Source organism: Hemibagrus wyckioides, linkage group LG13, assembly GCF_019097595.1.
Source record: "Hemibagrus wyckioides isolate EC202008001 linkage group LG13, SWU_Hwy_1.0, whole genome shotgun sequence".
NCBI classification, from domain to species: domain Eukaryota; kingdom Metazoa; phylum Chordata; class Actinopteri; order Siluriformes; family Bagridae; genus Hemibagrus; species Hemibagrus wyckioides.
This window is the reverse complement of record NC_080722.1, coordinates 23,879,653-23,903,764: the sequence shown is the minus strand read 5'-3', so window position 1 is coordinate 23,903,764 and position 24,112 is coordinate 23,879,653. Positions and strand designations below refer to the sequence as shown.

At 39.1% G+C, this 24,112-nt stretch overlaps 3 protein-coding genes across 6 annotated transcripts in view; 1 reads left to right on the top strand and 2 right to left on the bottom strand.

The window, feature by feature from the left end:
* Positions 1-3,023: 3,023 nt before the first annotated feature.
* Positions 3,024-9,165, bottom strand: cntd1 (cyclin N-terminal domain containing 1). Its single transcript, XM_058406915.1, has 7 exons — positions 8,578-9,165; positions 7,760-7,835; positions 7,496-7,679; positions 7,242-7,404; positions 6,975-7,119; positions 6,467-6,563; positions 3,024-3,346 (listed from the first exon to the last, which is right to left on the bottom strand). Exons 1-7 carry the CDS (start codon positions 8,774-8,776, stop codon positions 3,248-3,250), a joined length of 963 nt encoding a protein of 320 aa, XP_058262898.1. The 5' UTR covers positions 8,777-9,165; the 3' UTR covers positions 3,024-3,247.
* LOC131363922 (cytochrome c oxidase assembly factor 3 homolog, mitochondrial) lies at positions 9,123-13,627 on the top strand. Its single transcript, XM_058406921.1, has 2 exons — positions 9,123-9,361; positions 12,995-13,627. The coding sequence occupies exons 1-2, from the start codon at positions 9,163-9,165 to the stop codon at positions 13,099-13,101; spliced, it is 306 nt and encodes a 101-aa protein (XP_058262904.1). The 5' UTR covers positions 9,123-9,162; the 3' UTR covers positions 13,102-13,627.
* Positions 13,628-13,946: 319 nt separating this feature from the next.
* The window catches only part of wnk4a (WNK lysine deficient protein kinase 4a), a 47,834-nt gene continuing 37,668 nt past the window's right edge, over positions 13,947-24,112 (bottom strand). For all 4 annotated transcript variants that reach the window (XM_058406911.1, XM_058406913.1, XM_058406912.1 and 1 more), the window contains 9 exons: positions 21,819-21,992; positions 20,173-20,221; positions 19,990-20,079; positions 17,673-18,505; positions 17,410-17,503; positions 16,123-16,852; positions 15,819-16,024; positions 15,615-15,724; positions 13,947-15,484 (listed from right to left, as the gene is read on the bottom strand). In XM_058406911.1, the coding sequence (XP_058262894.1) occupies positions 15,482-15,484; positions 15,615-15,724; positions 15,819-16,024; positions 16,123-16,852; positions 17,410-17,503; positions 17,673-18,505; positions 19,990-20,079; positions 20,173-20,221; positions 21,819-21,992 (2,289 nt within the window). In that variant the 3' untranslated portion in view covers positions 13,947-15,481. The remainder of the gene's footprint in view (positions 15,485-15,614; positions 15,725-15,818; positions 16,025-16,122; positions 16,853-17,409; positions 17,504-17,672; positions 18,506-19,989; positions 20,080-20,172; positions 20,222-21,818; positions 21,993-24,112) is intronic.

Below are 24,112 nucleotides of genomic sequence, written 5' to 3'. Positions count from 1 at the left end.
GCCTATGAACCTTCCAGATCTGCTCCTTTACCTAAGAACTATATATTAAAAGCTTGACTAAACAAATGTGTCTTCAGCCTAGACTTAAACATTGAGACTGTGTCTGAATCCCGAACACTAATTGGAAGGTTGTTCCATAACTGTGGGGCTTTGAAAGAAAAAGCTCTGCCCCCTGCTGTAGCCTTTGCTACCTGAGGTACTACCAAGTAACCAGCACCCCTTGATCGGAGTGGGCGTGGCGGATCATAAAAGACTAAAAGATCGCTCAGGTACTGCAGCGCGAGACCATTTAGTGCTTTATAGGTCAGTAACAGGATTTTATAATCAATGCAAAATTTGACTGGGAGCCAATGTAGTGTGGCTAAGATTCTGGTTCTAGTTAGGACTAGCAGTTAGCTGCTGTGTTCTGGACTAACTGGAGCTTGCTTCTGCTCCTACTGGAACATCCAGACAGTAAGACATTACAATAATCCAACCTAAAGCTAACAAAAGCATGAACTAGTTTCTCTGCATCATAAAGTGACATCATATTTCTTATCTTAGTGATATTTCTGAGATGACAGAAGGCTACCCTAGTGATATTATCTACATGAGCATCAAACGAAAGACCAGAGTCAATAATCACACCAAGACCTTATACTGCTGGACAAGATGAAACCGAAAGACCATACAGACTGTTACTCTGTAATCAGAAAGCTTACTTCTAGCTGCATGTGGTCCAAGTACTAGCACCTCTGTCTTGTCAGAGTTAAGCAGGAGGAAGTTAGTGACCATCCAATGTCTAATGTCCTTTACACATTCTTCTATCTTAATAAGCTGGTGTCTCTCATCTGACTTAGCTGAAACATATAGCTGTGTGTCATCGGCATAACAGTGGAAGCTAATACCATGTTTATGAATATATGCACCAAGGGGTAACATATATAGGGAAAAAAGCAGTGGGCCTAAGAGAGAACCTTGTGGAACACAGAACATAACCTTGGTATGCATAGAGAAGTCACCATCTAGATCTACAAACTGAAAACGGTCAGTCAAGTAAGACCTGAGCCAGGAGAGGGCTGTTCCTTTAACACTAACAACATGTTCTAGCCTATCAGGTAGAAAATTTAGAACTGTTATTTAGACACACGGCTTAACTGAGTCAGTGAAGTTATATATATATATATATATACGTGGTTCACTTATCCTTTCTGGGGCCACGGCTTCTCTATATGATGGCTGGGAGGTTTCTCAAAGGGAAAAGGGTATTTCTCATAACTAACTGACAAGTTAGAAATCAATTAAATTGTAATGAATATGATTGACATCTCAAACGTAAACATATCAGCCCCAGTCAGAGTGCTCAGAATGACTACAGCCATATCATTAACATCAGGTGACAGGTGAAGTGGCTTAGCACCTACCTACACATTGTCTCAGACCAAGTCATGGTAAGTGTTCCCTTATGGCTGTGCCCTCTTTCAGCAGGATAATGCTGTCTGTCACACTGAAAAAACTGTTCAGGAATGGTTTGAGGTACATGACAAAGAGTTCAAGGTGTTGAACACCAAATTCCCCAAATCTCAATCTGATCAAAGTTCTGTGGGATGTAATCCAATCCAGTTTACAGGACTTAAGGAATCTGCTGCTAATGTCTTACCAGATAGCACAGCACATGTTCAGAGGTCTTGTGGAGTCCATGAATTGACGAGTCAGAAATATTTGGTGGCACGATATTAGGCAGGTGCTTTCAATGTTATGGCTGTGTGTTGTAAAACATTAGTTGAAATTTATTTGTTCATTTATAGATCTTATCGCAACTAGCTGTCACTATTTTTTTGCTATCTACTTACCAGCTTTGCTACTTCCTATCAAGGCATGGCAGACTGCTAATTTTGTCAATGTGATTTTGCAAAAAAAACATTCTGATGTTCTGAATATGAGGAGGGGCTGAGAATTAAACAGGAAACCAAAGCAAAAGATTAAACAGAGCGCGCACACACACACACACACACACACACACATACACATACACATATTCACACGCACACACACACACACACACACACACACACACACACATACACATACACATATTCACACGCACACACACACATACTTCTGTGCATCCCCTGTGGTTGGATTAAAGTGTGAGTCAATGCAGGAAACCTAAAGTTAGGAATAAGGAAGTGATGAAAATCACTAAATGATAATCAGTCAGAATTAAGATAAGATTTTTAACCATGTTGGTAGTGACACATAATTTGATGCAATCTCATTATTTACATAACTATTACCTACAAATTTGTATATTGGTTAAAGTAGTCATCCAACATAGCTAACACTGATTCAACAGGTAATGTTGGCTAGCATTACTGTAACATTTCCAGAATTTCCCTGTACTTCTGTGTTCAAACTTCAGTTTTCTCAGATTCATTAACAATCAAGCTGGGATTTATGCCCAGTAAGAAGACTGGACTCTGACTGGACTTGCTTTTTTGCCCAGGACTTGCTTTTTTCCCCCTGTGGGTTCTAGCTGGATACAAACGTCTCAAAACACGATAGATTGCTTTAAAATAAAGTGAACAAAATAAGGTGAAGTCCAACTAAGCAGCTTTAAAGCAATCAAAACATGGCTGATGGATTTTTCTTTGACTGTTGTGACCAAAAATGCTTGATTTTGCTTGAATAACCTGTGGTCATTGGGAAAACTTGCAAGCTCCTCTATATATCCATACAATGATATTCAATATAATAGAATATCATTGTATGCACAGACCCAGTGTAACACAAACTACACTTTTTGTGTGGGTCATTAAACAGTTTCAATTCTCAGGGCAGACTAATGTATCTTGCTGATAAATTAAAGCACCAGTTTAAATAACAACAACAACAACAAAATATGGGCACTGACCCCTATGGCGCTCTGGCTGGACTTCAATTTTAGACAGCTCGAGTCAGAAAGTGAGCCCAGTAAGGAGTTACCATGACAACAGTGTACTGTCCACTGATCAAAAATCCTGTGTCTAAAAATCTACCTGACCTGTTTATTCTGCATGTAATTGAAAATCAAGACAATGCAGTGAAACATCATAAATCACCAAAAAAACCTGAACAGGGAAAAACATGAAATCACCTCTGTTTAACAAATATTCACATTTTTATCTAACAATATTTATACTTTGTGCCTTTTACACATTGCTGGAACACTGAGATGATTCATTTTATCATTTTGAAGATGTAGTCTACTTCAGATTCCTTCTACTGATCAAACGTTGTTCTTGGTGATGTGCACGAGGGTCACGTGAGCAAAGTCCATGATGCTTTTTGCTGAGATGCCGGTGATCAGCGTGAGCTCCTCCACTACCTAGAATATAAATACATATGCACATTGTGGATTATAAATTTAGTGCCAGAAGTATTAAACATCAGGCATCAAAATCTGTGCACCTATCTCTATAGTCTGGTTCATATGTTTCTGGACAGTGACACAATTTTCCTTTTTTGCCTCTATACACCACCACAGTGGAGTTGAAATGAAGCAATCAATTAAATGTTCAGCTTTAATTCAATAGATTTAAATATCGTATTAATCCTCATTCAAACATTTTTTTACATTTCCATTGAGGTAGATGTGCATCAACAGAAAGTCAGGGGTTCAAGCCGCATCACCACCAATCTGCCACTGTAAGGCCCTTGCGCAAGGCCCTTGACCCTGTCTGCTCCAGGGGTGCTGTCCACTGCTGACCCTGTGCTCTGACTTCAGCTTCCTAACAAGAAGGGATATGTGAAGAACGGAATTTCACTGTGATGTAATATATTTGTGAGGTTCTTCTTCTCACTTTCACAGTAATTGGACACTTGACAGATAAGCAGTTTCATGGCCAGGTGTAGCCTGTTTCAACACTATTTCATGACAGCTTAATGAGATAAAAAGTCTGGAGTTCCTTTCAAGTGTTGAATTTACATTTGGTATCTGTTCATGGGAACTGTCAATGCATGGTCCAAATCGGTGAAGGCAGCCAACATTAGGCTGAGAAATAAAACCAACTAGCAGAAACTTTTGGAGTTTACTTTTACTACGTGGTTGCACATTCTGAAAAAGTAGTAATGTGCTGGTGAGCTGAGCAACACCAACAGGCCTGGAAGCTCCCAGTGTTCTGGGTTCTAATTAATTCTAGAGTTCTAATGAACTCAGAAACTACACTGACCTAATAGTTCCCCATAAGCCCTTGGTTGCTGTTGTAGAAAGGACATCATTTAGTTACATTTACATTATTTATTGTCCAGTGTCACCCAAATGAGGATGGGTGAGCCTGGTTCCTCTAAAGATTTCTTACTCATGACATCACAGGGAGTTTTTCTTCACCACCGTCGCCGCAGGCTTGAACATTAGGGATAAAATAGGGATATATATATGTTTTCCTTTTTCTGTTTCTCTACTTCTGTAAAGCTGCTTTGAGACAATGTCCATTGTTAAAAGCGTTATACAAATAAATTGAATTGAATTGAAATTAAACTGGAGGACTGCGGAATTCTTTCATGAACACTCTCGAGGAGGCATAACACTGTCAAGGCAGCAATCTAAAGACACCTTCATGAGCAGCATTTAAATACACAGGCTTTAACTCAAGATGCAAAACACTGGTAACACTCAAGAGTTTTTGCTAGAAAACATCTAAATAAGCCTGCCCAGTCCTGAACCAAGATCCTTTTGGACAGAAACCAAGAATAACTTGCTCAGATGGATAATGACCCAAAACATAGTTCTTAAGGCAAAGAAATTAAATCTTCTTAAATGACCTCAACCAAATTGAGCATGATTTTTTTTTTACTTACTGAAGATAAAACTGAAGGCAGAAAGACTCACAAACATGCAGCAACTGAAGGCAGCTGCAGGAAGGGAGGGAGGGAAGAAACTCAGCAACATTTAGTGATGTCCATGGGTTCCAGATATCATTGATGACAAAGGATTTGCTTTCAAGAATGATAAATAATCCTTATGTTTATAATTATGTTAGTTATGAAAATGGAAAAATTATTCTAAGTCCTAAATGACTGCAAAATGCAATATTTTTTCTTAATCCATTTGAATTAAAGCAAAAAGTCTACACTTTATTCATGAAAGCTTCATTTCAAATCCATTGTGGTTGTGTACAGAGGCGAACTTACGCAAATTGGATCGCTGTCCAAATACATACGGACTCGACTGTACATACTCTAAGAGCACTTTAAAGAGGAATGCTATTGTGACTGCATACATATCATGTGAATATGTCATGTTCACACAGATGTCTTCACCCCAACCAGTTGAGCAGCATTTCATACCAGTCATGAGCACCAGAGTTAAATGACTGCCTTGTTTTGTTGACAGCCTTTCGTTTTAGCCATGTTATAGTTTTCTTTCCCTCCTTCTTTTAAATTCCTTGCCCCCAAATAATAGGTCAAATCACAAACGACAATCGTTGAGGCTTTGCTAGTGAACTGCTAATCAACTGTTCATGTAGTGGGAAGGTCAAAAGGGCTTGTAGCTCAAAAGCAAAGGAAAATATCCAGAGGCCAAAGAAATTACACTCACAAACAATTCTTAATAAAAGTAATAAAAATGCAGGAAATACTAGAATAAATATACTAGTATTAGAATAAATATTAGAATAAAAAGCTGACAAACCTATCACACCAGGAGAATGAGCAGACTGGACAATTTATCTTATCTTAAACATTTGGTTTTAATTCTTGTCAATTTTTTTTTTGCATGCCTGGCACAAAAGAATCTTAGAAAACAGTGAAACTCCATGTATCATTACACAGGTCTATATTTCAACCAAATCCTTAACATACAACTGGTACCTGATATTTGGCACAAATTCCTGCCCCAAATGGTTCATATTTACATCTTTCCCTTATTCCCATTTCCAACAAACCTGAATCAATCCATCAGTAACAAACAGAATATACGCTAGAAACTGGGACAGAGCAGAAATATGGATTGCCTGGGGGTCTCTAAGTGGCTGCATTTCAAGATACTGCCTTAAATAAAGTGTAAAGAGGGTTATGTACGTGTGTGTGTGTGTGTTCTGGAAATCACAAGATGATTTAATTTTTATAATCCACTTGTTTCTACAATGTTTTAAACACATCTTCATATTCTTGATCTGTTTTCAAAACCCAGTGTAACAACCAAAAAAAATATGATGTTATAACCTGATGTAAAAATGATGTGCCACGCCCTTATTTTACCTTGCTGAAAATGTACAAACTTGTGACAAATTTAGGAACATAAACAAAGGTGACATCAGTTTGTTCCATCCTTTCTACCATGAGGAACCACGAGAGCCTGCACGAGTATTTTTTTTATATATATATTTTATCAAGCAGCAATGAGAACATGAGCAACCTGAGACATTTGGTAGAAGAATATGTTGTTGTACCTAATTTCAGAGAGAAAACAGCGAGCACTGGTCTGGTCAAAGGTGGCAGGACTTACCTTCTCCCATGCAGATGTTTGGTAGATGAAAGCAGCCACGGCAATCACTCCCACCCCTAACAGCATGCAGTCTTCTGTCACGGACACAAACTTTGCCCTGTTACACACGGACAAAACAATTCACTGCAGTGATCAGACCATGCTCTTAGATATTCTGAACAGAAAAACAACGGCTACAAGGGTTTATTTGTTGTGTGGGAAATGTAGATGTAAAATAACTCCTGGGTCCAGCTGTGACCTGTATTTTTAGTCATAATTTTATCACAATAGCAATTCTGCATAAGGATGATGATGATGATTAAGAGCTCAACAGTCAAGGAACGTAGTAGAGACACAGAAAAAGGAAAAAGAGTCATGCCATTCATGCCTTCTCTGATTATAACCTACGGCTGTGATTGGAGAGAGATTGCATTTCAGTGTTGCATTACTGCAACATACTGATGAAAGTAAAACTCAACTGGGAAATACATCAGCATTTATTTGTTTAAAAATACAGTGCTATAGTTACCATTGATTTGGAGAGGGGCTGAGACGTCCGGTTACAGCCATAAGTAATGAGCTATAGATTGACTCCCTCTGCAGGTAAACAAACTGTAGAACATACCTGCACAGGTGATGCAGGTGTACAACGGGTGTAGTTGGATCGTTGTGGCCTACAGAAAACACACAAGGTCATTCGATATACCGTAGCAACGGTACGACTAGTTGATCTCAGCACGGTGAGATCACACTAAAAATGAAGTCCAGCTTACTTAACAGCTATGAACAACTTTACCAAGAACTTCAAGGAGAGTCTCTGCGTATGACAGAGGATTTGGTACGTTGACCCTGAAGTCCAAAGTTTTCAAGATGAGAAGCTCTGATTGTAATATTTTCTCTTTGGGACAGTCAATACCAACCAAATGAAGGTATCTCAGTGCAGAACTGTTGCCGATCACCTAAATTTCGACATACAATCTCACAAAAAAAAACATACCAACAAGTAGGTAGAACTGATCATGTCCAACTTATTATACTTTATACTCTTACACTGGTATGTAGGGTCACTTTGCTGGCGATTTGCACACTCGAAATAATGAAGAGACGGAATTTTTCCCTCAGATTCTGAAAGACCAGCTCTTCATAGTTGGTTCCTTTGGCTTCACACACACTGCCGTCACACACCTCACTCTTCTGCTGGGATAATAAATTCCCAATGTGCTTCAGCATAAATCTGAGGTAAGATATTTAAGATTGTTAATACGTTTTTTTAGATGATGAGAAATATAAACTTAAGTCTGTCCTGTGACTTGCCTCTCTAGTATTTCAATGGCATGATAAGCCACTAAAGGGTCAAGTTGAAATTCCTCACAAATAAGGAATGCATGTTCTGTAAAATAAATTAAAGAAAAAATTTTAATAATAATAGATTTTTAGATATTTAGATTTGGACAGTGAAAATTTCCATGGGAACTTCGTCTCGGGGATTTTGGAAATATTCCAAATTAAAGTGATTTAGAAATTTTGGGAAATTTATATAAACTGTACATACAAACATAAATATAAACATTTTGTTTGGTCATAAGCTAGAAAGAAAAGAAGAAAACTAATGCATAAATGAGATTTTTGACTTGGATTTAACTGTAAGTAGAACTTCAATTAATTCTTTCACTGAATAACACAAAAGCCTAAATGTTGAATGTATATATATATATATATATATATATATATATATATATATAGGGTATAAAATTCAACTGAAATTGCATTCAATCTGGTTGTTTTAACCAAGATTATGCAGCAAGATATTTTTATTTTCAATCACATTTAAGTTCCCTGTTATAGGCTAACCTGCAATTTTGCAAATTCCCAGTTTATTCCCATTAATATTCCCGTTAATTCCAATATATTCTCGTTAATTCCCATGGAAAGTTTGCAGCCTTGAAAATTCCTGGAATTTTGCAACCCTAATTGTAACACTATAGTGAAGGCAAAACATTGTGAGGTTTTGCATGTGTTTAGCGATGTTTGCTGAGTCTCTGTAAGAAAACTCAGCAATAAAAGTTGGACTTTAAAAGAAAATTTGATATAGAGTAGATAAAAATATGCCAAGTGAGGTAAACTTGACCCACCAACTAGTCTTCTGTCTTTAAACTTCCCACATAAACTTGAAACATTCTCCAAGTTCGACTTGTTCTGGTTGTTAAGGCTGCAAAGGAAATCGGACAAAAGCTCAAAAGGAGCTTCACCAAATTTGAGGTTTTCCTGAAGGTTCAGTGAAGACGATGTGGATCTTTTGAGCAGTATGGGTTTAAGTTTAGGGTTGTTCATAATTGCAGGATCGAGATTTTCTCCAATTATTCTCAAATTCCTCCAAGTTCCTCAACAACACACTAGGGGGCGAACTTTTTCTTTACAAAAAAAAAACCGTTTCAACCGGATCTTTCCGGTTTTCAGCGTGAAAATAATACATATGCGTGTATATGTACTAAATAAAAATAAAATATATATATATTTAAAACATAATTATACTGTGCTAATAATTTGTGTGCACTGTTAATGCTGCAATAATGTTAATTAATATTATCCAAAAGCGACGTAGTATTTTGAAATCCTTTTGCGTTTTTGAAGCGCAGCTTTTGATTGGCGAGCCCGGCTGCGCATATGTAACGCGTCTTTGATTGCTTAAACACACAGGCACAAGAGCTAGTGAAAGCATGGCTGACCAGGAAGGTAAAGGTAAAGCTGAAGGAGGATTTGCCAGGAGGATCGATCCTACCAAGGATACGCTGACACGAGAACAGCTGCAGTTTATCCGGCAAGCCGAACTTGCTCAGTGGAAGAAGAGGAGCCAAAAACTACGGACCCGAAATGTCATAACCGGACTCGCCATTGGAGCCCTAGTGATGGGCATATGTATCCTTAACTACCATTACACAAGGTTATTGCGGCTAGGCTGCTAGCTAGCTAGCTATATTTATTATATATAGGACATATAATGTTATGTATTATTTTATTTTACTTTTTTATATCTGTTGTAGCTGTTATGCTTGTTAGCCAGCTAATGCACGAACAGAAAGTAATCAGATGGCGTCATAAGACAGGGTTTCCATCCACTTTTTATCGATTATTATTTTATCTATAAAACGTGCTTGCGTAAGTTTTAGTGTGTGTTTATATAAGACGTCATGTTAAAAAAAAAAAATGACGTTTATATTTAACACGGCTATTATTTTTAAAACATGACGTCGTATTTCAAAATATACTCGCTGTATAATATATACTGCCTGTCCAAAAAAAATGTCGCACACTAATATTTCGTTGGACCTCCTTCAGCTTTGATTACGGCACGCATTCGCCGTGGCATCGTTTCGATAAGCTTCTGCAGTGTCACAATATTTATTCACATCGCATTCATTTTTTTGCCAAGATCTTGTATCAGTGATGAGAGAGCCGGACCGCGGCGCAAAGTCTTCTCCAGCACATCCCAAAGATTCTCAATGGGGTTAAGGTCTTGATTCTGTGGTGGCCAATCCATGTGTGGAAATGATGTCTCATACTCCCTGAACCACTCTTTCACAATCTGAGTCTGATGAATCCTGGCATTATCATCTTGGAATATGCCTGTGCCATTAGGGAAGAAAAAATCCATTGATGGAATAACCTGGTCATTCAGTATTCAGCTGACCTCATTCTTTGAGCACATAATGTTGCTGAACCTAGACTTGACCAACTGCAGCAACCCCAGATCATAGCACTGCCCCCACAGGCTTGTACGGTAGGCACTAGGCATGATAGGTGCATCACTTCATCCGCCTCTCTTCTTACCCTGATGCTCCCATCACTCTGGAACAGGGTAAATCTGGACTCATCAGACCACACACCATCCACTGCTCCAGAGTCCAATCTTTATGCTCCCTAGCAAGTTGAAGCAATTTTTCCAATAGCCTCAGTGGTTGTGGTTTTCTTAAGGCTACACAGCTGTTTAGTCCCAATCCCTTGAGTTCCCTTCGCATTGTGTGTGTGGAAATGCTCTTACTTTCACTATTAAACATAGCCGTGAGTTCTACTGTTGTTGTTTTTTTTTATGATTTGATTTTTTACCAAATGTTTAAGTGATCGCCGATCACGATCATTCATGATTTTTTTTCTGACCACATTTCTTCCTCGAAGATGCTGGTTCCCCACTATCCTTCCAGTTTTTAATAATGCAATGGACAGTTCTTAATCCAATTTTAGTTTTTTCAGCAATCTCTGATGTTTTCTTTGCTTGATGACCCTTCTGAAACAGATTAACATCTTTTCCACGACCACAGGATGTGTTCCGACATGGCTGTTTAAGAAATGAGAAGCTACTCCTTGCGTCAGTTAGGAGTTAGGGTTAAATAACTTGTTGCCAGCTGAAACATAAATCATCCATGCAGTAATTATCCAATGGGAGGCTCTTAGTAAAATTCAGGTGTGAATTTTTTGGATGGGCAGTATATGTATGTATGTGTGTATATATGTATATATATGTGTATATATATATATATATAATATAATATAATATAATATAATATATATATATATATATATAATGTGTGTGTATGTGTGTATATGTGTATATATATGTGTATGTATATGTGTATATATATGTGTATGTATATATATATATATATATATATATATATATATATATATATATATATATATATATATATATATATATATATATATATATATGTATGTGTGTGTGTGTGATATATATATATATTTTTTTTATATATATATTTTTTTATATATATATATAATGTGTGTGTGTGTCTGTGTGTATGTATGTATGGGACATTTAAAGGTATACAATTATTATATTTCAATGGACAAAGTGAGAGAAAATAAATTGAAATCACTTAATTATGATGAGGATACCAAAATGAGCCTGTATATCAAGTAGTTTTTTTTTGTAGATAGATAGAAAAATGGATAGCTCATTTATTATACCAGACTCTCCTCTAAATGTGGCAGGCTGTACTTCTTCCATGAGTATAATACAGCGCATCTTGGATTAAAACAAGAATTTATATACACTGTTATAAGTGTCGGACCTATTCAGCATTTTTTTTGTTAGTTTTAGCTTTAAAATGTCAATCAGTATAAATGTTTTATCAAATACACAATACAGAAAAGTCAAAGCTAGTAAAAGAAAGATATTTCATGATTGAAAGGTTCTGAATTATGCAACATATTTCATTATAGGTAAATGTAATAAATCTAATGATTATTACTGGTGTGTTTTGGAAAGTATTCAGATCTCTGAAGTTTTTTGTATAGATTTCATTTCACATAAATTGACTTTTGTTGGCCCTCGGTCCACACACAGTATCTTCTTATGACAACTCGCAAACATTTTTAGGAATGCTTGCACATGTATTAACAATCAAAACATGAAATGTAATTTAGCTAAGCAGCAGTTATCCAAGTTGGAGTCTGGGAAAGTCTCCACAGAAGTGGATTTGCGCAGTTTCTCACATTCTTCCTGGCAGATCCTCTTAAGGTCAGTCCGATTGGAAGGGAAGAGTGTGTGAACCGCTATCTTCAAGCATCTCCATGGATGCTCTATGGGGTAAATTCTGGGCTTTGTCTGAGCCATTCAAGGACATTCAAAGACTTATCCTGAAGCTACTCCAATGTTGTGTTAGCTATATGCTTTGCTTTTGCATTAGTCTGAGGTTGTATGCACTCAGAAGCAAGAACCTCTCTGTGAGTATTCTCTCTTCCTTCAACTCTAACCACAATAGTGTGGTAGTTCGTGTGGTTAAGGTTCTGGGTTCAAGCCCCAGCACCACCGAGCTGCCACCGTTGGGCCCTTGAGCAAGGCTTTCAACCCCCCCTTGCACCAGGGGTGCTGGATCATGGCTGGCCCTGTGCTCTGACCCCAACCCTCCAAAGATGGCAAAAGAGAAGAAAGAATTTCACTATAAATAACAAATAAACACAACTTAACTAACTTACTTATGATGCTGCCACCATTGTGCTTTACCTTAACGATAATATTAACTTTAATTTGAAACCTTGAACACTCCCTGGATTTATGGATTATTTCTGAGATGGTTGTCCGTGCAGTAGTTTTCTCGTCTCTACAAAGGTCTTCTGAAGCTCTGTTAGAGTTTTCTTGGTCACATTTCTAAGCAAAGCCCTTCTAGCTGACTTCTTGGACTTCATCACTTGGCTTTTTGTCTAACATGCAAATGTATTTCTACAAATAGGTTTGTTCCTTTCCCACAGCTGGACACCAGGTCCAGAGCAATCTCAAGATATTCAAAGCAAACATTATACACATGAGTTTAATATGAAGTGCTGTAGCCAAGGGTCAAAGAGATTCACTTTTGCAATTTCTTGCATTCTCATTATGTTTTGATTAATTGCCAAAAATGTAATCCAATTTAAATTAAAATCTATATCTGGATCTGAATACTTTCCCATCCCACTGTATTAAAGCTACTCCATCAGGAGTGCAGCTGACTATATTGTAGACGTGTACAAGCCTTGACCTTGATGTCTCACCAGACGGATATACATTCTACTCAGTGTCTCAAGAAAGGATCATGGACGAGATAGACGAAGAAGCAAAAATGGCTGCCAGGTTGCGAAACTCAAAGACTGGAGCGAACTAAAATCCGATGCCAAACGATGATTTGCACTGTGCCGTGCACCAACAAAAGACAGCCGTGTTTTTGCCCCATTGGCTAATGGCTCCCTGCCTCATCTAAAAGTGAACTACATGAGAGAATAAGGGAATGATAATAATAATTCCATACTGTTGTGTTCATGCAGTCCATCACATATTTCTGGAGATTTTCTTCCAGGTGTAATATTTAGATGTCGCATCCAGTGTGTAACAGTGTACTATTATAAGGAAATCTAAACCAGTTGTGTAAATGATTTGTCTACTATTCCTTGGCTACCGACTCCAGTATGGAGTCGTTTGAGACGCAGCAATGGATTCTTCAAGACTTCCAGATGCTTTTCAGTTGCTTCATTCATGAAGATTTAAAGAAAAGCGATGTCCTGAAGGAAAGTTAGTCAATAACGTGAGGAATTGAATCATTGTACCACAAGAGGGCATCACTAAACCTTATTCTCCATGGATAGTGAGCAATCTCTGCAACACGAGCTCAGCACTGCACAGACTTTTGGCTATATAACAGGAGAAATGATCAATATGATGAAATGATGAAGTGATTAAATGATCAATAATATAAGGCTGTAAAAGTTTTGCAATCTAAATAAATGTCAGATATTTGCCATATCCTACAAAATGCACACTGACATTTTATTCATTTATATATATTTTTATTTGTTTTATTGTACAAATACATATCTTTTTTGGAATGAAATATATTTAAAATCATCTTGGGTATAAAAAAAAAAGGAAAAAGAAATGACAATGCATGGCAGTATAGCAGCTTTGCAAACAAGCATCACATTCTGAATACATTTCTTTTCACATGTTTTTTCTTCTTCTTTTTAATTCACTGCTTATTTAAAGGCAACATGTGCTATTTCACAGTTTGCGATGAATTAACAACAATTTTATTAATGTAGGAATATGAATGTAAACAACTTAACTTTCTATCAATTTAAACATTAACATATATAAGGTTTTTTTTTTTATCCTTTTCAAATGTTTGAAGTCAGCATTTAGGTAAAGAATACAGATTACAGAATATTTATTCATGAAATTTGACAAGGTAAGATCTGGCTTTAATTTCCCCAAGTAATCAAGAATGATCTTCAAACCAAAGTGCATCAAAGCAAAAGGAGCTAAAACAATACCGGAAAGATAAATAGCTATTCAACCTTATTCTTGGGCTGCATTGTCTGTGATTTTGATCGGAACGGCTGCTCTGCTGAAGTGCTGTGTGCATTTTGGTCAATTAGTAGCCTCTATATATACCTTTTATAATCATTGATCGTATGGCCGGAAATAAAGGTATATCCATTTTTTTTATGTACACAAGAAGAGTCGATTCTGAGCTGCACTGCTTGAACATATCTTTAAGTAATGATGTAGTCGAATACTTGTATAATGCATGATTCTATTCTGTAACTGTACAACAATCGGATCCAGTTTTGATTCACATTAACAATGTAAAAGGTAAAATACAGACATGTATAGAGGAGAAATATACCCCAGAAACTAAAATACACATTTACATTTTAAAGTATACAGTATATCAGGCAGCAGTTATAGCAATGTCATGTTAAACTGGGTTTCTTTGATCAGGACTGTTGTGAAATGTCACATTTACTACAGCACAAAGTCAGGAAACATTCACAAGACATCTACCATCCTCCCTCTCTCTCTCTCTCTCTCTCTCTCTCTCTCTCTCTCTCTCTCTCTCACTCACTAATATATATATATATATATATATATACACACACACACATATAGACACAGCCAGAGGAATCACATGCCTGTTCAGCAGGTCTGACAGCTGCATCTACAGGCGGTTTATTTTAGAAAAGTGCAAAGGACATGGCCAGGCCTGAGTCACTAATGAGCCACTGGTGAGCTATCAGAAATTTACGTGTTACTCTCACGTCACTGAGCTCACCACAGAAACGGTAGCCACAACAGCATCCCTCACAGCAGCACAGTTTTGCATGGCAGTAGTGGAAGTTCATTTTAGTGTCTATTAAAGCGTGATCTGGTGTATGAACACACTGCAGCAATGTCTGTATACATGGTCACGTGTTTTAGTATTGAAGAACACAGTGTGGATTTCGCATCTGGACCTAAGAGTACATTTTCCTTGGGTTGCAGACCAACAGTGTGGGAAGACTGCTAGTATAATCTGGGACAGTGTCCGAGACCCTGTATCTGTCTGAACAGGAAGTACTGCTGACACGCGACTCTTCCGCCAGCAGCAAATGGCTTTGATCTGTGTGTGTAAAGTCTTCTTTCCTCAGTAGAATGAGTAAGAGTACAGCAGGCATGTGCTGGATGAGGTAGTCTAATCTAGTTCCGCCAACAGGCTTGGTCACGGATGTTTACTGTGAAAGAAAGAGAGCGAGAGAGGGAAGGGAGGAATAGACTGAAATGATTTTTCACACACAAGGCACAAGTGTATCGTAAATATTCAGGAGCAGTTGTATACTAGTATCTAGAAGAATTGGATCATACCATTCTGGTCAGGTCAGGAGTGAAGGTCACACCTTTAGCAGGTCGTTCCTGTGAAGTGCTGCTGCTGCTGCTGGTGCTGCTGCCACTTACAGAGTTCTTCCTTATCATTCCTGTGAAGCAAACAGCAATTTTAAATCATTAAAGAGTATAGTGTTTCAGACACTAGAGGTGTGCATGGCATACAAAGGTATACCCAAACTATACCTGTGATTGGGAGAATATCCAGTCTCTGAAGGCTGTTGCGACGAGACGAGGGAAATCCTCCTCCCTTAGACAGCCGACGCTGCCGACTGGACAACATAGTTGCCGGTGAAAGGATGCACGGAGGAGGCACTTTCCCCATTCGCTCATAGAGCTCCTGTATTTCCTGCTTCTGCACCGCCTGCAGAGTCTGCACCTCATACAAATGCCTGAGAGACAGAATGGTAGACATTAGCGATACTTTAAACCAATTCATTCAGGGTTGCTTTGTTGAATACCTCTAACAGTTATCCAATCAGATGCTCACTTCTGCCTTAGCTCCTGCAGCTCATCCCACATCTCCTCGTCCTCGCTTTCCGATTCGTCGCTGCTTATGTAGGAATTGGTGCGTGTGTAGCTCATCCACATGTTGTGGTGAGGGACAAGACATTGAGGGCTGTCCATAATCCCGTCCCCCATGTTCCCGTCTGGATCCATAATGACGCAAAGCCCGCTGTCTACCGATGTCCCAGTCAGAGACTGTACAGAACCAAGCCTTCGGGTTTTCTTCTTCCTCTGCTGCTGCTCCTCCTGGACCTCATCGTCTTCATCTGGCTCCTTGTCACCACTATGCTGTTCTACCTCTTCCTCTTTCTCTTCTTCTTTGTTCTCATCAGTCCAGGTGGTTTTAATATCTCGTTGAGAATGTTCATGGAGACAGAAAACATCACAAGGAGCCTCAGATAACAAGTTCTGTTCAAGGCCCAGTGATTGGCTTTGGTCATGAGTAGCATTCAAGGAGAAGTGTTCAGCTTGAGGAACATCTACGTGGAGGTGCTGGGAGAAGGTGGGGTTTAGGGACGAGATTTCATCTGTCTCTAAAACTGTTTGGTCCTTAGTTTGATCGTCATGGGAGGAACAAATGGAAATGTCTGGTGAAACCACAGGTGTCAGGGCAGGAGATATGCTGGGGTTTTCGTCAGCATGTGAAGAGACAGCTGGGATCTCCTTTGTAGGTGAAACCTGGAAGCGGCCAACTGTAACCACTGGTTTTGGCTCTAAAGAGGAATAAAAACCAAGATGATGAATGGTCAAAAAAGAATAACAAAAGACAGATAATATACTTACATGAGGTATGGTTTTATTTGATCAAGTGGACCTCATGATATTTTGTTACACCAGCAGTAACCTACCACATGAATATCAGTTACTTCATTTGAGGCTGGATGCTCTACGATCTGACTTTAACATAAACACATATGTAAGAAATCGGGTAAGACGGTTTGTAAAAAGCAAGGGCTGTATTGTTGGCTGTGTTGGTATGGTTTGGGTAGCACCCACACCTACAGGCTGCGTTCCAGGGAACATTACAGCACACTGGTTCTGGTTATGCAACACCTCTAAAGCCATAGCTAATTGGTGGTAATGTTTTCCAACACCAATATGGACAAGCCAAGTCTACACAAAAAAGCACACTAACTTGCAGTGCTCAAGACAAAAAGAGAACCAGCTTGCCTGTTACGTAGTTACCTAACACATATTTGCAATAAAGACACATTTCTATTAGAAAAGAGTCTGTTTATTGCCTTTTGTGTGCATGTGATGACCATCTTACCAGAGCTAACAGGAGATTCTCTGAGCTCACATGTACTGGTGCTAGTGTCCGGTTCCGCTGATGGGGAAAGGGATCTTGGGCTAGAAGAAGAAGCCTTATTTAAAAAAAAAAAAAAAAAAAAAGCAAGAACATTAACATTAGTCTTGCATTACTAACCATGGAAGAATATTCCCTGAGGCAGAATTGTAACAGTAATGCAGCATGCAAGTATGGGTGTTATAATAAATCTATCCATCTGCTCTTTCACACTTTGAATAACTCACCATGCTCTCTGGACTGGGTCTTGGGGAAGATGACAGTCCAGAAGATGATGATCTGGAGAGGCTTGATTGGTCCAGTGATGGTCTAGGAAAAGCTTCTGTATATGCTTGTGGCAAAGAATAGTCCACTGGGTAGTGCTGGGTGTGTGTCGGAAGACTACCCTGAACCTCTTTCTGTGGGATACTGCTAGACATTTGCTGCATGTGCGCATCTGTATGCATGGGCATCCCAGGAGCATGTGTATATGTGGAATGTGTCCTTTGAGCAAAACCATGCACAGCATCTTGGTTCAGATTTTGGACCTCTGGATTGCAGGGTGGGTATATCCCCTCTGCTTGCCCAGGCAATGTATACTGGGATGCATATGCCATAGGATACCCAGCCTGGGGTGGTACAGCATGACTGAAGTGTGGAGGATAGCCAGGAAGAGAGGGCATGGGTGGCACCATTGGGGTTGACAGGTTAGGAGGAGGGATGAAGGACTGAGCCATGCTCATGGCCATTGAGAGCATGTTTGCCAAGGAGAAAAGCGGAGGAGTTTGAGGCGCCCATATGCTGGGCATGTGCGAGGTCATGGCATTGCCATCGGCAGTGGAGCTGGTGGAATCTGAGACATGACTGCCAGAAGGGACAGACATGAGGTGGGAGGGGTAACTGGGGATATGTGACTGCAAGGGATGAACAGGCTTGGGGGAGCCAGGGTTGGGTGGGTACAGGTAGGGAAGTTGAGCAGAGGGAGTCATTATGGACATCGGAAATTGCTGCATGTGGCCAAGATTTGAAATGGACATGGTGTGATCAGACGGGTACATGGAATGGAACGGATGTGAAGTTCCTGGAAGAGGAAACAATAAGCAAAAAAACTGTAATTAAATGATTAAATAATGTGTGTGTGTGTAGTCAGTTAGTAGACTGATTACAAAATGCAAATGTTCAACACACCCTAGCTTATGACTTAAAATAGAATGGCAAAGAAAAGAATGTTTTTTTGGAGGACAGAGTAATATCTGCTGATTCTATGGTAGATTTTTATCACTTTTACATTTCCCCCATGTTTCTTCCCAGTCACAAGTCAGCTCTCAACTATAATACGACAACTTGTAGCCATAAAGGGTGAAGGCTAACTTCTTCTTGTGCCTTCTTCAAGATTTCAAGACATACTACATGATCATATCAGACAACCATGATTGGCTAGTGTGGCTGCGATTGACAGGGTAGAGAGAGTCTGTCATTCCTCTCGTCCCTAGTACAGCTAAATTTCTCCCATGCCTCCTGGCCACAGATGGCTGTGGCATCTTTGGGATTTGAACTCTTGTGATCGCCCTGTGATTGGGTGAACACTTTCCTGGTGCACCCCACATTGTGAAAATAAATTCTTTGGTTTTAGAGGCAAAATGAAATGTCACCCATCAGCAACAGCAGATCAACATAAATAAGGTTACTTAACTTGAATGAGTTCAATGTCCTATCACTCAAGCATTCATGGGTTTCCTGAGAATTATCCTGTTTTCCAGTGCTTTGTAAGCCACTAATGATAAATGACATTGTAATGACAGAGGCTTTATTCTCTGTTACGTTCACAGAACAATAAAGGTATTTACATTAACAGCTTTCTACTCCCACTCCAAACATAAAAGGCAGTCCTCGGCTACACTGCAGTTAAATGAAATTAATGCAATTTTAATTGTACGAGAAAGCTTTACAACGAGTCTTAAGCTGTAAACCAGATGTCCGCCTCTGGATAAAGGAAAAATGGCAACTTGTGCTGAAACCACGCAAAAACAAACAGTGGGGAAATATAACACTCCATAAAGGTGGTGTGGCATGCCAGAAAGCAGCAGGGCAGATTGCTCTATAAAAGGAAAAGTGCAGCTCTGACAATAGGAACAACAGAAAACCAGAACACACTGAGGGGGTTCTGGTTTTCAGAGCTCGGTGGGTTTGGGAATTTTGGTTTATCGATTTACTCCACATTATTGTTGAGTAGAGGGATACTCGGGTGTGTTATTGGTCAAGACGTCCCTGTCAGCTCTTTCTCTAATGGCAATCGCAGGCCACAAACAAGCAGCATTCAGGTGAGGTAATTACCCAGGTGGTTCTGGGACTGGAGCCGACACACACAAATACACAGTGAGGCTTTGAGCCCGGTTTGGGCAGCAGGCGCCAGCTAAAACCGAAATACAGTGGCTTGTGTGTTTTATTTTCTGCCAGTTGCTTCTACAACATGGAGGTGGAGGAGTAATGAAGGCAATGGGAAAAATGATAGAATGTATTCACAGATTACAGGGATGGTTAAAGAGAGAAAGTTGGGCCACTTACCCAGTGTGTTATGGAAGGATTGCGAACGTAAAAGGGGACGTGGTGGTGATGTAATGTCTCCGGTCTGCCCTGCTACTGAGCCACGGGGCTCTGATTGGACATGCACAGAAGAAGAGAAAAACGTCAGGCATTGTTTAATACAGCACTAACTGTTTAACAGCGTTGAGCTGGGTTTCTTCTTACCTGGCAGAGAGGAGGTGGAATGTGTTCGAGCAAGATTGTGCAGGTTTGGCTGCAAAGAAGGAAATTTTTTATACATTTTCAAGAAAGGGAATATTGAAATACTTTTCACAATAATCAAACATTCACTTTATAGCTTGTGGTGTAGCAGTGCTTTCAAAAGCTTTCTAAAACGAAGCCTAAATGGTCACAGATTAAGATCAGTTCTAAAGGCGAGTGTTTACTGCACTAGCTCTTAATTTCTGCTATGACTTCCTGTAATGGTAGACTCTTAAGGCTTGATTAAGATGACTGCTAATGTCTTGTGCTCTCTCAAAACCACAAAAAAGCATAAATGTACGATGTAGGCACTTGTAAGCGTTTGAGACTACTTAGCTCATCATTGCCAGTGCTATAAAGAAGTCTCTAAGAGAGGGCAGGGAAGCGAAACGAGCTTTACTGAAGAAACACAAACACTGGCCAGTTCCTACGTGCACAAACAGACATTTGGGCGACAGCTTGCGCAGGCAACCCCCAAACACACACCCCTTCAGTTCATTTAAATAAGCCCCACAAGGCTGGGGTTGGCCCTTGCAGATCTCTTCTGGCCATGTTCTAATTTAGAGGAGTGTCTGGTTCTAATCAGGCCCTGGGTTGAGACCAAGACAGATCTCCTCAGCATCCTGATAATAATTATGTAGCCCCCTGGGTGTGTGTGTGTGTGTGTGTGTGTGTTGTGTAAAACTGTGTTACAGATCTCTGATTCCACATGAAATAGGCCATTGTTGTTCTCCATTACTCATTAAAGGATATTCGAGAACAGTTGACATAAGGACTATGGAGAGAGTAGCCAGTGTTCTGTGTGTGCGGTTAGAACAGGACATTACCTGGAGCAATGAAAAACAACAAATTGCCAGTTTCTAATGCCAGTCTACTTGGCTAATGGGGAAGGAAACAGTTTACTGATCAGATGTAAAGTACATGACGTGTTACACTCTAATGACTACTGCGTCCAAGTCCTGTTCTTTAACCGTCCGGCGTCATCACTGTCTTAGGCCGATGACGACATCACAGATCAACAAGTTAGCCTTGTTTCTTGTTCAGCTTCTACCAAACCTTACATCTTACCTCAGTCTGTCCACTATAAAGAGTAACATTCTTTTAAAATGCCCACGTATGAGTCTAATATCTTTTTCTCTCATTAAATAAATTCAATTAAACACCCCGGAGAGCACAAGACAGTCAGTGATAATCACAGACTAAACACATGATTCCATCAAGCCAGTTTGGAAATTATTTTTCTTACATCATTACATTATTTTTTGCTACACAAACACCCAGACATGGTGTCCTGCCCGGCCCCTTCGAAACCTCCCTAAATTTCAGGGGTCATAAAAAAGAGCAGATTTACACCTTCACTCGCTCTAGACCATGAAGCTAAACAGCAAAGGTAATAAATTAAAAAAAGACTAATAGAAAGGATTAAACCAGTCTTCAGGGAACAGTATGGACCACAAAATGGTCCAAATCATTGGTTTCAAAGAAAGGGGGGGGCATAGTGCAAAGGGCATATCCCTTTTACAGCTACTATTTTTTAATCCCTTTTACAGCTATGAGAGCCTTTCTGCTACACCAGCACCTCCATTTTCTACCCTTCATGCCGACTTTACCTGCGATGAGGAAATGGAGCTGGCAGTGTTATGCTGTGGGAAATGCATGGCTTCTTGTTTGCCCTGCTGCCCAGCCAAATCTTTGCCCATTAGAGACTCTGCTCGCTTGATGATGTCCCGTATTCGATGAATAAAGCCATCTCTCTCGGACGGAAGGATGAACTCGTTATGCACCTGGGGGGAAAAAAAGGAGACGAGAAAGAAAAAAGAGAGAGAGCGGGACAGAGGTCATTGGACAGCGTGAAGGAAGAACAATATTATGGAAAGAAAGTCCAGAGATAAGCAGCTGGGCTGAAAAATTCTAACAGGATTCACCATTTTGTCAGATTACATTTAAATAATTACAGAATGATTTGCTAATATAATAAAAAAAAAAAATTTTTTTCATTGTTTATTGAAGGCAGGGATTAAGAATATCCTACTCTTGTTTTTTCTATTCTTACATTATATGATACTGATTTCAGATCTCTGTGTATCATCTTCATTCTTTTAGTGACTAAGATACTCTCTACAAGCTCAAATTTTGCCAAATATCAGAAGTGTAATATTTTGCTTTTACAGAAAAGGTGTGTTTCCTAATCCCAGTCTTTTGGAAGGAATTCATTCCCACCCACTCACTCACACATACACTCTTAACCAGTCCTTCCTGCTCTAGCACAGCAGCACAAAGTCAGACTGATCTCACTGGATATTACAACCGTATAAACCTGCCTGCAATATTTTTTTGACAAACTTACTTTTTATCTAAATATTGTTAAATACAAATTAGTCATTTAAAACCTCCGTGAATGAAAACAGAGTGCAACACAAGCACCTCACATCTTCTCATGCTAATCAATGTGGCCTTCTTTTGTCCCAAACTGGTTTTATCTCACGAGATCCGGGCAAGATCCCAGGCGTCTACTTTAAAATAGATGTCACAAATGCGCTATCGCACCAGTTCATGGCATAAAATACACAGACACAGATAACAACAGTAAACACTAAGGGTTTCTGAAATAGCTAAAGTTTCATTTTTAGGTCGATTTTAAAGAATGCATTCATGCAATAAATAGAAATAGAATTTTATGAACAGAAGGTGAGTGTTAGTGGTAGCGCACTTCTGGAGTAGTAATGATATGGTCTGAGGTGGTGCAATCCAGAATGTTCCAAATCTCCTCTATATATTCCTAGACATCCCAAATAAGAGTGCGGTTTGTGTATGAACTTGTTCAAACTTGTACACACTTTTAATAGCAGGACGGTTATTAATTCAGTTCGTTCCCACTTTGTGCTCCTGTAACCCACTAATAGCTGTGGGTGTACACGGCGCAACCAATAACACTCCAGGAGGGACTCCATACTGCCAAGGCTCTCACACTGAACAAAGAGCTTCTGTATATCTGAGAGAGCAGGAGCAAACTCCCTACTGAATACACATGGCTATAATACACATGTACACTTGCCCACACACTCACACACTCCTATATAGAGTATGATCTTCAAGTCTGGGTCCACTACCAGGAACTCTATGATTCATGCAATATTCATCCCAAAGTTTGCCCAGTTCACAGACGCACATTTTTTGAATACATTTATAAAATGGAATGACATACTACTGACTCAACTAAGTACACTCTAGTAAGTGGTATTATTGTCTCAATTTCTTTTAGATAAAAAGTAAATTCAAATTTATCCTTTGAAAAATAAACATTTCTTTTTCTGAAATATAATCTGACAAGACTTTGTTCAAATTTGATTAAATAAAAAACACTTGTTCACTGGATTTAGATGATTCAGAACCAGTGATTCATTTACAATCAGAGATTCAGAACCAGTGATTCATTTACAATCAGAGATTCAGAATCAGTGATTCATTTACAATCAGAGATTCAGAACCAGTGATTCATTTACAATGTATTTCAAATCTATGTGTACTTTTTTGCACATTTTGATACCTAGGTTTAAAAGTCAATAAAAGACTTTTTTTTCTTATTTGATTAAATAAAATCTCTTCTTAATGGATTTAGATGATTATGAATCAGTGATTCATTCATTTACAATGTACTTTAACAGTCTATGCCTAATTTTTTGCCCATACTTAACTATAAATGTCAATAAAATCCGTGGTCTAAAGCAATGGTGTTGTGTCTTCTGTGCTTTGGGGAAAAAAAGAAGTTCCACTCAAGGGTGTTTAAGTAATCAATCTTGTTCTGCCTTTGCCTTCAGGACTACACTGACTGGTGACTCTGCACATGAGCTTATACAGTAGGTTTCTATTGGGCTAGATGGCTGCTCCAAATTTCCTGTGTTCT